This window comes from Cheilinus undulatus, linkage group 12, assembly GCF_018320785.1.
Source record: "Cheilinus undulatus linkage group 12, ASM1832078v1, whole genome shotgun sequence".
NCBI lineage: Eukaryota > Metazoa > Chordata > Actinopteri > Labriformes > Labridae > Cheilinus > Cheilinus undulatus.
In genome coordinates this window covers 39,887,949-39,903,395 of record NC_054876.1, presented here as the reverse complement: position 1 = coordinate 39,903,395, position 15,447 = coordinate 39,887,949, and the positions used below count along the sequence as shown (strand labels likewise).

The 15,447-nt window shown below is 39.5% G+C and overlaps 1 protein-coding gene across 1 annotated transcript in view; it reads right to left on the bottom strand.

Moving 5' to 3' along the window:
* Positions 1-780: 780 nt before the first annotated feature.
* Positions 781-15,447, bottom strand: part of doc2b (double C2-like domains, beta) — a 289,938-nt gene continuing 275,271 nt past the window's right edge. Inside the window, exons 7-9 of the mRNA XM_041801872.1 lie at positions 8,210-8,291; positions 4,716-4,812; positions 781-1,198 (exon numbers count right to left, since the gene is read on the bottom strand). Of these exons, the coding sequence (XP_041657806.1) occupies positions 1,065-1,198; positions 4,716-4,812; positions 8,210-8,291 (313 nt within the window). The 3' untranslated portion in view covers positions 781-1,064. The remainder of the gene's footprint in view (positions 1,199-4,715; positions 4,813-8,209; positions 8,292-15,447) is intronic.

Here is a 15,447-nt window from a genome sequence, read left to right as displayed (position 1 = left end):
ATGGTATTGTGAACCATGTCAATAATACCGTCCCCTCACAGTTTGTGTCGACCCATAGATCTCCACACAGCCACTGACGTGTGCTGCGTTACTTGCGTCATCACACCATGTCAAAGAGGGGCTTGATGAGAAAGACCTCTTTTGCATTTAAAGAGACACATCCCTACATAGACCAGTCTGAGAGCTTGTTGAAACAAGGTCAGAAACCTCTTCTGGTGCTCGAAGAGGTTTTTGCTTTTACTATGTGCTCCATATTAAATTTTGACCACATCACAGCACAGGTGTTTAATTTACACCATGGCGGACTGCGTTAAAAGGTGCTTTAGGAGCATGATATGTCACCTTTTAAAGATTCTATTCACATTATTCTCTTCTGGACTCAAATGGGTAAAAGAAAAGAAGATTGACTTCTTCATCGAACTGTAGTTGGTCCTTTGTTTGGACGTCGCTTACATAAGAGCTGAACGACAAAAGGACTGAACCACTGAACAACTCTACAATCATTTTAAATGGTCAGTTATTGAAAATAAAAGAATAATTGTTGATGTCTTTACCCTGCTGCTCCTCTGTGACTCTAAATGTTCATATTTTCTTCAATTGTGAGTTAACATTTTTGCATACATTTCTGCTACATCCTTTGTTACATTCTTCAGACTTTCACCACTGTAAAGACAGAATAAAGGCTTTCTCTGTGCTGTTTCAGGGAATGCTGAATCATTTGTAAAGTATGTAACTGCTGTAGAAGATCTCATCAAAAGACCAGAATCTGCCCCTTTTATCTTCACTAAATTATGAAGCTTAAAATTCGACACAATAAACCCCAGTAATTCACTTTAGCAGCCATGCAACCCCTATGGTATGTGTGAAGTGTTGTTGAACAGAACATAAAATTTCAGAATGAGCCCTGTTGAGAGGAAATATATTCCTGGAGAGGTGACACAGGTTGCTGTGCCCAACATGAGGAGAATCCAGAAGAAGAAGAGTGGGAGGGTTAGAGAAATAAAGGAGGGGGGTCCGATCTGGTGCAGCCATGAACGAGGGGTGGGCCAACAGGGAGAGGGTCTTCAGTCATTTAATGAACCAGGTAATTCATTGGTCAACGTGTGCCAGCGCTCAATTTTCTTGTCCTTGTTTTTAAGGCAGTCAAACCAGTGTTTGAGCCGCTCTCCATTTGCATTGATACCCAGAGATACTCCACCTGAAAGGAGACAGAGAGGATGAGTCATGAGCTGAACACTTAGAGGAACATAGTGGAGCTTTACAAGGGCTCCCATTATCAAGGAGTCAAAGGATAACAGCAAGTCATTATAGTATCTTGGCAACAGCAGCAAACACCTGGAAACAGGTATGGCATCAAAGATGTGATAGCCAGGCAAAGATGGGATAAACAAGATGTAACTAACAGTTAATTTATCAGGGGTCTCTGACTCATTACTGGAGAGCTACAGAGAGCTTGCAGCTGGGTTTTCAGCACTGACTATAAAGTAATGGACAAAGTCTAAATAAAGTCTGCAATCACAACACTAGACTTAAAGATCAACTTGGACTTCTTTTTTTAGTTCTGATTTTTGTCTCGTCCTGTATCCCAATAGATGGATGGCTGGTGTAAAGCAATGGTTTTAAATCTCTTTGTTGCCCAAGGTCACACTTAAGATCATGCCAAAATTTCAAGGCACACCGAAACCATATCTTTACAAAATAGCCTGTTATATGTTACAATAAATTGAGCGTATAGTGTTAGTTCAGGCAGGCTATGGAGTCAAGCAGTGCCATATGATTGAAATCAGCTGATTTAAGGAAAATCTTCAAGAGTACCTGAATGCAGCTGAGGACCTCCACTTCACACCGGAAGTCGGAAAATCGCTGCCGTATCTTCTCTTCCAATACTGGATGTCACTTGAACTGAACGTCTTCTTTGTTGTTTTCTGTGTGTGTGTCGCCACCATATTAATATAGGCAAGTCCGCCACTTAAGGAAATACAAGTAGTCAAAAAAATACTTGAGTTTTCGAGTTAACGAGCACAGCGATAACATTACATTAATTTTAATTAATTGATTTATGATACAAATTCACGTATCACTGAGCCCAGACATAATATGCAACAGGAGATTGGCTGGCTGGCCGGACGTCGATGTCACCACCATGTTGTCAGAGGATGGTCCGCTACGTCATTCAATACAGTAGACAAGGATTGTGCAAGTTTTTGGAATAAAAAGCTAAAACAACGAGATTACATGGAATTAAAGAATCATTTATAATAAATGATCCAAAGTAAAATAATAGCTGATTGTGAAACATAAAAGCAGAATCCGCTTTCTTTTATTTTCTCAGTTAAATGAATACATGTACTCCATGATTTAAAATAGAATAATTTTATATATATTGTTTGAGCTTTTTAATCCAAAAACTTGCACAGTCCTTTTCTACTGTATTGAATGACATAGTGGACTTGCCTCTGGCAACTTGGCAGCGACATCGGCGTCCGGCCAGCCAGTCAATTTCTTGTCAAATATTATGCCTGTGCAAAGTGATACTTGAATTTGGATCATAAATAGATTTATCAAAATTAATGTAATGTAATCGCTGTGCTTGTTAGTCTGAAAACTCACGTATTTTTTGTCTACTTGTATTTCCTTATGTGGCGGACCTGCCTTTATTAATATGGCTGGGACACACGTAGAAAACAACGAAGAAGACGTTCAGTTCAAGTGACTTCTGGTATTACAAGAAAAGATATGGCAGCGCTTGTCTGACTTCTGGTATGAAGTGGAGATCCTTGGCTGCATCCAGGTCCCTCTCAAAATCCTCGTCAGCTGACGGCAAGCACTCAAGGCATGGTACTGGAAAATCGTACTCATGCTGACACACCTAAAGCCTGTCTGTGATTTGTTCCTCCCTCTGCAAGCTGCTTTTTACAACCCTCCTCCACCCCAGCTCCTCCTTTATTCTACCTCTGACTCCCTCAGTACCATTCTGCTGTCATTTATACCTGTTCTGCTCTGTGTTTTTGCTGCTTCTCTCCTTGCCCCAGGCTTTCCTTGTAGGTAGAGGAAAAGCCAGAAAGTGTGGTGTTCCTGTTTGATGCTTTCCATGCAGACTCATGGAAGAACAGTCGAATCCCAGAACAGTCATATGAATAACAACAAAGAGTGCAAATTTATAAGTGCTGATAAAGAAAAACTATTCACAAAGTTTTTTGACAAAGTGGTCCTGACTAAACTTAAATTATTGAATAGCTGTAGTAATTACGTATGGTTGTAAAAATTCCAAAGGCATACCAAGACCTGCCTCAAGGCACACCACACCATTTGAGAACCACTAGTGCAAAGTACAAGTCAAGTAAGGAAGTGTTTTAAAATGATCCAGATAACTACAAAAGGCTCTCCTTGTATTTAAATCTGCCTTTTTGTTATATACAGCGGTATAAAAACAGTCAAACCTTGACAGCTCTTTTGCCTGCAAGTACAGATTTTGACTGTCATACCGGAGTACAGTTTGCTGTTCTAAACTTTTTAGAGAAAAGTTTAAAGATTTGATCTAAAACACTTAAAATCCCTCGCTATTGTCCTTGAGGGAAAATGGTTTTGTAAAATGCTGTCTCCATGAGAAATGAAGTTTAAATCACAGCATTCAAAGAAACATTCCCAGAGTGAAATGAACAGGAAACAGAACAGCTGTCACTTTCATCTCCATGAGTTACAGAAGAATAACAAAATGACCCCTCCAAGCATTAACAGCCTGACAGGAACACAATGTAAAGCTGATAGAAGGAAGTTTAACAACAGGGCGATTCGGCTGTAATGTAAGGCTTTGTCACTGAAGGATGAAGATGAAACTCAACCTCAAAACAAGGCTGATCGGTTCTGAAGGTTGTGGTGAAATCATTTTGAAGGCAGACGTAATGGGATTTGTCTTTTGTGGTTTATAAACATGAAATTCAAAGTTATCATTAAAGCCCAGGACTCCTGCTGACATGGTTCATTTCCCTTTCTCCCAGAGAAACAGAACATTAGACTTACTAATCAGCTCCACACCAGACTACATGCACAATATCAACACAGACTTTTGGACCTTTTTCTGATCTCTGTACGGTAAACACCCTTACAGTATAGTGACAATGATGGCACTTCCCATGAGTTTTTTTTTTTTTTTTTTTGCTCACATCACAATAAACAAATGTTTGCATATTGGCACAAGGCTAGAGCATGCTGGCTCTGCCTTTGTTTGTTGGGATGGGAGCCAAATAAACTACCAAAAAGTTGAACTTTCTTTATGAACTTTTATGACTCATAGGCTAAACAATCTCCAGAGAATCTTTACCTCCTACAGCTTCACTTCCGCACATACTCAGTCTTAACATTTTGTACAACGCAGCAGGAAAAAAAATCACTAGCTTTGGATGAAACCACTGTCATGTACACACAAACTTAATTTTAACTGTTCATGCAAATATTTGTACTTCATGGCCTCAGGATCTGTACATACTCATATTTTGGGATGCTAATACCTGTTTACTATATTTGCTTTATTGAAATTCAAGATTTAGAACTTAGTGATCCAATCTTCCTGCCTTTTATTTAATCAAACAACTGTTTTATTATGAAAAAAATGCACAGATATTAAACCAAGTGCACCAGTGTATTTTATGAATATATCAGTGTTTTCTCTCTTTCTGTATCTCTCTCCTGAGTTTTATCCCATCTGTGGTGCTTACCTATGAAATCGTTGGACTTCCCGATGTCGTAGTCCCACACGGTCACCTCCAGGGTCTTTTTGGTGAGGTCTGCATATTTAATGTCGTAACAGAACTCCTGCAAAAGAAACACAGGAAAATAAGTTGACATTCTCTCACCAGATATGCAGGTAATGTTGGTGGTTAACTTTCTTCATGTCCACAACCGCTCTTATTAATTCAGGACAGTCAGGATGAAACAAGCGTCACTCCTATTGATTTTAGCTGAGACCATTAAAATTTAACATACATGCTGGGGTACTTTAAAAGCATGACAGTTTAATCAATAAAGTCCACAATCCAATAAATGAAACAAGCATTTTTCTGATATCACTTTGCTCCATGTAAAGGAAGAGTGCTCATTCTGCATTTCAATCTGCAGTTCAATCAGGGATCATTCTCCTCCTTAATGAAATCGATGCCCCGATACAGAGGAAGACCCTGAATGAAGGCATTGTCTCTGACAGAAAGGTCAAGAGGTGATGGAGGAATATGGATTCAAAAAATGTCAGAGGAAATGTCAAGCTGCTGGCCTGTGTGCGTGTCTGGCTGGAGCGTCCGTACGTATGCATGCAGGAGGGCTCTGCAGAGCCAAGCCGCCCTGTTCTGTGACGCACCGAGGAGACCGCCGCACCATGAAAACACATTTCCTGCTAAACATGGAAGCATCCTCTGGGTCTTTAAAATGCATTTCTGATTGCAACAGGATGAGTCATTTTTGGTTATGTGGAGAGGGTGATTTGCTTTGGTTCATTTCAGAGAAAAATAATGGCATGTTTCCAACATACTGAACTTACTAGTGCTGTGAAACAGCTTATTATATCAGAAAGTATGATAAGGTCGCTTTTTTTATCTTCCTGTTATTTTTTTCAAATTTACTTTTAAAATTGGATAGTGGCAGAATAATATATAAAAACATTTTTTGTTTTGGATTTTAGAATTTTTTTTGCAAATTTATTAGAAATAAAACACTGAAATATCACATTGAAATAAGTATTCAGACTCTTTGCAAAACATGTAGTTTAGCTCACGTTCCTCCCATTTCTCTCGACCTTTGCTGAGATGTTTCTACAACTTTAGAGTCCACCTGTGCTAAATTTAACTAATTGTACATGATTTGTTAAGGCACACACCTCTCTACAGAAGACCTCACAGCTGGCTATGCATATCAGAGCAAAAACCAAGTCATGAGGTCAAAGGAACAGCCTGCAGAGCTCAGAGACAGGATTGTCACCCAGCCACACTGTGCAATCGAGGGAGAAGGGCCTTAGTAAGAGAGGTGACAGAGAACCTGATGGTCACTCTGACAGGCCTTTCTGATCGGCATGTTCAGGTTGGAAAAAACTGGTTCAGATCCTGAAAAGTTGGTTTTCGGCTGGAACCAAAAAATATTGATTCCTCCTCATGAACTATGACATCATCATTGGGCGTGTCATTTTCTAGGTTGTGAAGAGGAGTGGAAACTGGAGAAAGAGGTCTGCTGAGGAGACAAAAGAATTCCAGGTGTAGCTGGAGAGAGGTAGAAGGAAGAGCAAGAACTTGTGGATGAGATGACGAAGGCGAGGTTCACCAGTACGCCAGAGCAAATAATTAATAAACTCAAGAACCTGAAGAAGGAATACCTGGACAGCAAGAAAGACTTGGGCAAAAGTGAAGCTGGATGTGATGATATCCATCACGTCCTCCCACTTTGGTTCCACTTACGCTGGTGTGTATGCAGGCTAGTTCCCAAGAAAGCACCAAGGTTCTGAGAATCCGGAGGAGAGCCAGAGCCAGAACCAGAATCTTGTCTGTCTGAAAGCACTCTGGCTGAGCTCCAGAGATCCTGTGTGGAGATGGGACAAAGTTCCAGAAGGGCAACCATCACTGCAGCCCTACACCGACTTTGGCTTTATGACAGAGTGACTAGACGGAAGTCTCTCCTCAGTCAACACGACTTCTGGAACTTTGGGAGAAGACAGTGGTGTCTCCTGTCCTTAAAAAAATGTCTTCTAGTCATGTTTATCTGTGTTTTTTTTTCCATGCACATCAGTAAACAAGCCTATAAAGCATTCTGTCTTTCCATAAAAGCAGGGTTAACAATTTTAATGACAACTAAAACTGAACAGTACGTTAACTAGAGAAATTCTGCCACAGCTGCCATAAATAGGTAACAATTTCATCCCTACAAAGACCTGAATTAATAACGATTCTCATTTAGAGTATCCTCATCCCAGACTACAGCACATAAGGAACTCTATATACTATGTGGAGGTGTTAAACTGATCATTTTTGGATGTGATTCTGGCTAAGACATTAGCTTGTTGTATATAAGACGGTGAAATGGTGAATTGATTTGCAGCTCTGTACATGCCATACATACCCTGTGCCAAACCCAGTGTCCCCTTTCTTGTGGGTCAGAAACCTGATGCTTTGGAGCTGAATGCAGCTCTTTTGCCCTCTCTAGTATCTCTACGTTGCTTTGCCAAAATATACAGAATATAATGTCTTCAAATCGGAGTGTTTCATCATTCTCTACTGGTACTTGCGTGCAGTCTTTTCAAGAATTTCTTGTGTTTATTTTTATATTTTGTTATCTATATCATGTGTCTATGCACAGCAAATTAGCATTTTTTTCCTGTCTTGGAGTTGTGAGGTAAGGCTGTGGTCATTCCACCTGAATCAGGAGTTTTGTGCACTCCATAAGAGATAAGATGCTCCCCTTGCAGGCAGCAGTAAGAGGGGAGAAGGGGAAAAAGACAATCAACTTTGATGGTGTCTTATCACACACAACTTGGACCAGATCCATTTTAAAGTAGAGTCAACAGATGAGGTGGAGATGAGGTTTACGTCAAAGTCAAAGGCACATTTAGCAACATCATACAAGAAAAGAAAGGGAGAAAGGAGGCCAAGGGATAAATAGATGGCTGTTTTTTATCCATTGTCAATGACCTCTTGCGATCCACCTGCAGGACTCCTGGGGCCCACCAGGGGCAGTGATGCACACTTTGGGAAGGACTGATACTCTTTAAATCAAAGCTAGCTACAGTAAATAAAAAAATAAGTATTTTGATAACAAATGTGTCTCATGGGGAGGATTGTAAAAAGACAATATTCCAAATTTAGCTCTGACATTGGTGTTAATGTTTTTAAGTTCTGCTGTTTACAGTAGGGAGACTTTAAACCAAAGTTAATTTGGACAAAAGAATACTCAAATTTAGATTCAGTTTGTGTGTTTAAAAGAAGCCAGCGGAGATATTTAGAGACATGTATGTTTCATGTTTCACCTCTGCAGCCTCTGTTCTGTTGCCTTCTAAAAAAGTCATTCACTGATGAATTTAAAGAAAAAGGTATTTCTCTGAGAGCTGTGCCCTCTCACCAAGGTTTTTTCTACTTTACCTCAGGGCTGAGACAAAAAAGCTTACTGTGCTTAAAGAAATCTAGGATGGAAAAAAAATCAATGCTGAAGGTTTTGGTGTAAAAGACAAGGCTCATACCTCATTGAACTCTGGATTAAGTGTCTTTTTCTTCACAGCCGTCTTGTGCTTTGACTTTTTGTTCTCATCGGGCTTCAGATACCTGCAGGAGAGCAAAGAGGGAAGTTACTACAGGATTGTTATTACAGATTTTACCAGCGCCTGTATACTTAAATTATGCTGCTTTATCTTTTTACAATCCTCATCCATAATACTAATCCCCATTTACAATGTAAAAGCACCATGCTCTTCATTTGGCTGAGCTGTGATGGTGTTGTGTCCTCCAGAGGGCGCTGTAGCACTGCCCTTTACTCAACACAGCTGCATTACTTTACACACACAGTATTATATCACTGCATAATCTGGAGCCTAGACTGCACCTGTTTTCTCCTGGTTTAAACATCAAATGGAAGAGATTTTTACATGCACCACGTTTCAGATTCAACATTAGGATGGTTCACACATTCTTCATTGTATTTAAATCTAAGTGGATTTCTTTAACCATAAATCATAAACATGATTGTTTTCCTCCTTATTTACTGTAATTTAATCATACCCGATCTTAAAAGAAGTATTGTTTAGACAGATTAATTTTACAGTTTTCTTCTATGACCATGGTGTGGCTGGCTCATTGGGTTGAGTTGGCTGTCTATCAGTCAGAAGGTTGGGGGTTCGATCCCCATGTGTTGACATGCCCACTGCTGCTTCAGTGGTGTGTGAATGTATGTATGTATGAAACTGGATGAGTTAATACTGATGGCTTCTCTAAATAACAGCCTTTACCATCAGTGTCAGTGAATGGGAGAGTAAAAACATGCTGACTAGTCCTTTACCATTACCATACTGCTGTCCCAGTCTGAGTTAATTAACCCATTAACACATACTAAGAAATACCAGTGACAAAACACACAGAAGGTGGGACTTATGTTGGAAAAAATCTGTAATCAAATAAAAAGAATAAATGGTAATCAGACTACTTCAATCCCAGTTATTGCTGATCCCTCAATACCAAAATACACATAATCTCTCTGATTGCACATCTTTAGGTGCTTTGCTAAAGGTCTTTATAAACTCAGCTGCCAGTGAAGTAGGTATAACCAGGCTCAAAATAACAACAAAGCAGCAATACATTGGTGAATCCTACTTTAACTACACTGCATGAGAGAGGATTGTACGGTGGCTGGTAAGGGCCAATGCCCTGCAAAGCCAGATGCATTCTAAATGAAACAAAACAGCTTCAATAAGAGAAACACTTCAACTTTAGAGATGCAATCAAAAGTCCAAATGAACTTCAAAAAAGGTAACTCAGTGCAACTGACAAAACGCTCCCCCAAGAAACAAAAAACTCTTGAACAGCAAACGCACTTCTAATACAACGATTCCACACTCAGAACGATCCAAATTCAAAACGCGCTCCAAAACCGGAAACGGCCTCCAGGGGGCTCTCTGGCAGGAAGAGCGAGAGTGAAAGACGGACAGATAGAAGAGAGAACAAGCCGAGGATGGACTTGTGATTATGTTTTGAAGTGTGCAAATTACAAAATAATTTCTTTTAAATAAAAATCTGTAATGTAAAATAAGTGCTGCATAAGTATTCACCCACTTCAAGTCAGTGTTTCTTAGAGTCACCTGGCTGCAATCACAGCACTGAGTCTGTGTGAACAGGTCTCAATCCGGCTTGCACGTCTGAACACTGAAATTCGACCCCATTCTTCTTTGAAACTGTTCACGCTCTGTCAGGCTGCACAGGGATTGAGCTTGAACAGCTCTTTTTAAGTCCAGCCACAACTTCTCTGTTGGATTGAGGTCTGGGCTTTGACTCAGCCCCTCCAGAACATTCACATTGTTGTCTTTAAACCAGTTCTGTGTAGCTTTTGCTGTAAGCTTCAGGTCATTGTCTTGATGGAAAATAAATCTTCTCACAAGCTGTAGTTCTCTTACAGACTGAATAAGATCTTTCTTCAGGATTTCATACATTTTGCTGCATTTATTTTACCCTCTATGTTTACACATCTTTCAGGATCGGCTGTCAAGAAGAATCCCCTGCAGCATGATGCTGCCACCACTGTTTTTTACAGTGGGGATGGTGTATTTATGGTGATGTGCAGCGTTTGTTGTCCACCAAACAAAGCGTCTTGTCTGATGGCCAAAAAGCTCCATTCTGGTCTCTTCAGACCAACAAACTTTCTTCCACTTGACCATGGAGTCTCCCACATGCCTTTTGGTGAACTCTAGACCAGATTTTATGAGTTTTCTTCAACAGTGGCTTTCTCTATGCCACTCCCCCATAAAGCTTTGGTTAAGAACCCAAACAACAGTTGTTGCCTGCAGAGTCTCTCCCATCTCAGCTGCTCAAGTTGTAACTCCTTCGGAGTAGTCATAGGTGCCTCTCTCACTAGTCTCCTTATGCATGCTCACTGTGTGGACGGTCTGATTTACAAATGCCGTATTCTTTCCATTTCTTGATGATGGATTTAACAGAGATGTTCAGTGCCTTGGATTTTTTTTGGACCCAACCCTTGACTTATACTTTTCAATAACATTTTCTCTGAGTTGCTTGGAGTGTTCTTTTGTCTCCAGGGTGTAATGGTACAACTAGCACCAATTGGCTGGATTGGCACCTGTATTACTTTAAATACAGCAGTTTTTTTCCAGTGATTTTTTACTACCTTTTCTTTGTTTGGCTGCACCAATGATCCTGTGACTCATGTTGTGTTTTGCAAACGCTATTTAAGTTCCATATTTTGACTTATTGTGTTCTTTCTTGTGTTTATGGTGCATCTAACATTGTGATAGCCTGTAGGTTTCAGCTTGTATCCCTGCAGTCTGAGTCAGCACTGAAACAGATCACTGCTCTCCTGTTTGCAGCCTTAAGCGCTGTTGTAAAGCCACTGTGTCAGTGTTTGTGTGAGAGACAGGGTTGGACTTTTCCTTCATTAATGATGCAAAAGAAAGATTGTACTTCTATCAATCCTACAGGATGTTTAGTATTACCTCTATTCATTTGGAAAGGCAGAGTTTAGCTCCATAAAGCTCATTCTGATGTTGTAAACCTCGATGCTGTGGGCCATTAAAGCGGCTCGTCACATCCTTCTTCTCTTTTACGTGCTCGCTGGAGCCACACACGCACGCTTCAATTTCCCAAGGTAACACAGGGACTTAAAGTGAGTTTAAGTGGGTTATTGCTCACAAACTTATCCCTGAGGGAACGGGGGCTGAAATTGTTGTTGATGAGGATATTGCAGTAAACTTAATTGTTGTCATGTAATGGGACAAGCGACCCCGTAGGCAAAACAGGGTGGGAGTGAAAGTTAGGATGCAAACAATGAAACACATTTGCTTTAAATCACTGAGCAAACTGCTGCAATGTGCTACTACTGCAGAGTGATGCTCGGTGCAGCAGCCGTGGAGGAAAACCCGGAAACATTTCCTTCAACTAAGCCTGACTGGATGGATTTACAGTACTGAATGAGGAGACGGTAAGAAGGGTATTTACTCTGGAATTTATCGGACTGTGCTGCTCAGTAAAAATTTAAGACCTGATTTTGCCCACCCCCCCATAAAAGATTGAGGGCTACTGTATACAAGACCCGTCTCAACTGATTATAGAGCTCAACAGCATCATTCAGGAAGCAAATCCATACTGAATTATACAAATACACTTGCTTAGATTTGGCTTTTTCCAGTTTATAAGTCATATCAAAGGTAAAAGTCATCTCAAACTTCCATGAAATCGATGCAAAATTGAAGGTACATAACCAAAACACACTCATATTGCTGTCTAGTTCTTTAGGCTGTGTGAGCAGATCCAATTATGATTGACAGTGTATTATAAACTCCATTAACCTGTTGAATAAAATATTTACATCAGCTGTGAAATGAAGAATTGATCTGAAGCTAACTCTGAGTAAAAAAAAGATTTATATGTTCACTAAAAAGCCATTTTTATTTTGGAAACAAAGTAGTTGCAACAACCTATGAAATATAAATATAAGGTTTGGAATAGGGAAAATAAATCACTGAATGTACTGGTACAGTATTTGTAATAGTTCAATCACTGAACAGTAAAATGAATGGACTCTTTTCAGTGTGTTGTTGGTAGCCGTCATCCTTCTTTACTTCTGTGTGGCTACATAGTAGCATAGTCTAATTTTCTGTCCTCATGCTTTCCTGGCCAGGCAGGGAAAAAATATGAAAAAAACTTCAGACTATCATTCCTCCTGGCTTCACACAAAAAGTGCAAATGTGACGATAATCGCAGTCCAGCATTTAAAAGTATTTTCAAGTCATCTGAGTGAGACTAAGAGGAGACGGTGAAGGCCCTGGTGCACTTAGAAAAGGCACTAGAGTTACCTCATTTTGGAGCTGTGACAAGCTATTATTGGGTTCTAACGTTTCTTCATGTCACTTTTTAACCCCTTTTTTAAAACCACTTTTCACTCATTTCTTCCATTTATACACAATTTTTTTCATTTTACACAATATGACAATTTTTTACACTTTTTAACCACTTTTCGACATTTCACACCCCATTGTTGTAGCCCATTTTGCCAGTTTCTAACCCCTTGTTACTACTTTATTACCTTTTAAACCATCTTTCAAATTTATCTGGTAATTTTGCAACTTTTTCACCACTTTAAACAATTTTTGGGCAACTTTTTAACTGCTTTGTGCATTTTTATGATCCATTTTTTTCCAAAATTTTCCATCCTCTTTTCACCACTTTATGGCCACCTTTAACCCATTCTTGCCAATTTTTCAATTATTTAATTATTTTCCACTTAAAGACCCTGGAAAGCAAAAGCCAAAGTTTTTGTCTTAACACACTACATATGTAAGAATATGGCTGCTGTAAACATGTGAAAACACTGAAATCTGAGTTTTGGATTGAGACCTTTTTCACCTCTTTCCTGGCTGAGTTTAATTCGGGGCAGAGCAAATGTGTGGACTCGGGATGTCATGAGCCCACATTGGGGAATGGCCCCGCCCCTCTAACAATACTATATAAAACCACAGAGCAGCTCATCTCAGTACAGTCTGTTGTTAGCTGATGTCAATGCCTTTACTGAAAGTAAACATTCAGTTAGATGCTGTTTTTTTGTTCATTGTGAGGTAAATTTGCCAGATCTATCAGCCACAGTGGTCTATGGATCAATTTAAGCATCTTAACAGAAATTAGAGCCAGAAAACGGATTTTGTCTCCTCTCCGGCACAGAGCCAGGAATCTGTGCTCTGATCATAAGGTCAACATTCAGATTGTAGCACTTTCTAAATCTGAGAAAATCATATTTCTCTTACTTTACTTTATCTCACATTACAGGGTCTTTAAAGTTCTGTCAGTTTCTTCTACTTTATTTTCTGGCATCCTGACATTTGTGAACATCACACTTAGCTATGAAGTCTGATTCAGCTCAGTCCGCCCATTCACACTGTTAACATTACCAATAAAAGGTAATCCTGTTTTTTTTTTAATAAAAGAGGGTTTACTTGGAAAATGGCTGTACTGTACTACAGCATAAATAAATAAACAATATTGCTGTTGCTTTGATAAGAGTGATTAATATTCAGGTTAAAAATAAAATATGGTTATCATAGCTTTACTTTATAATGGACCATGATTTCCCTGACCTACATAGGCCCCCCATTTGGCTGGGCCCCAGAAAATTCTCCCCTTTATCCCCCCTTATGAGCGGCCTTGAATTCACTCTCCCTTTTTTGGTGCCATTTGAAGTAGGACTGGAGTAGGACATCCACTTTAAAACTATCAAAGTATGCAGATGTCTTTATTTATTTATCTTTCTTCTTCTCCTCTCTCTCATGTGCTCCTTCTTTCTTTGCACACAGCCCTTATACGTCCTTATATGGGCATAAAAAGGGTGTTTCTCTATGCTAATTAGGAGCTTAAGAGCACCTGGCTCTCATCAACTTAAGAACGCAGGTGCAAACAATAAAGCAGTTTTAGACTGCATGTAGGTTTCTCTTAGAACTTTTCTTAAGAGCAAATTTAAGAACAATCTTGGGAATAGATTTGCAAATGAGACCAAGTGTTCTTTATAATATCATGGTTGTGGTTTGAAAATGGTCTAAATTACTTCCAGACATTTCTAATGCACTAAAGGACCAAAGTTATGCAGTTAGGAAGCTACTGTTGCCTTGAGTCACCGATGGCTCTGGGACTCTTCCCAACACCTGGCACGGATGGAGGAATTAGCAGTTTAGGTGGCAGCTGTGAGTTCATGCATCAGAAAGCCTCTTGATAGACGGAGAGTGAAACCCAGCAGCCCTGTCATTGTGACAGAGCATACATTTCCTTTATTCCCTCTCACATGAACTTGTCAGTAAATCTATTACCCGCCTGAGTGTCCTTCAAGCTTCAGGAAGATTTCCTCAACCTCAAACTGTTGGAAAATTGTTGCCAGCTCCTCTCTTTTAAAACGAGTCGAGCTTTTGTTCTCAAGGTGTGCACGGCGGAGAAGGAAATTAATTGCACTTTCATTGCTCAGCCAGATGAAAGACTTGGGAAATGTTCAGGTGATAAATATGAATCTCCTTCAAATTGCAGCCCTGATGGCCTCTTGTGCTGTGTGTCTTTCATGGTGCTGATAATCACCGGTAGTCTAAAACATCCGCACAACCAGATACTCCATTACACCACTGTAGTGTAAGGTACATCCACTAAAAAGCTTCGTTATGATCAGAAAGAGAAACGCTCATTGAGAAAATCATCAGTGGAGAACATACGCTATAGCTATACTACTATTACAGTACAGCTGACCCTTCCCATCCCTGCTCTCCTGAGAATGATGTTTCATTCAGTGTTAGTTTCGTTGGCTAAAACTGTGACTAAAAATGTTGGTGGACAGCCTTTTATTCCATCGCAAAACTAGACTAAGCCTAACAAAAATAGATCTTTAATGACTAAAACTGACAAAAAGTAAGTTTAATTTTTTTTTCAAGATGACTAAAACTAGACTAAAATGTAATTTAGTTTTCATTGGATCAAACTAGACTAAAACTAAAAAGGGTAGAAATTACATAAAAGGGACTAAAACTAAAAAAACATTTTATCTAAAGACTAAAACTAAAAATAGCTGCCAAAGTTAACACTGACTTTTAGTCTGTTTTAGTCATCACAGATTTATTTTTGTCTGTTTTAGTCTAGTTGCTGTCATGGAGAGAAAGGCTGTCGACCAACATTTTTAGTCCTAGTTTTAGTTGACGAAATTAACACTGGTTTCATTATTGTTAATTTGAGCAGT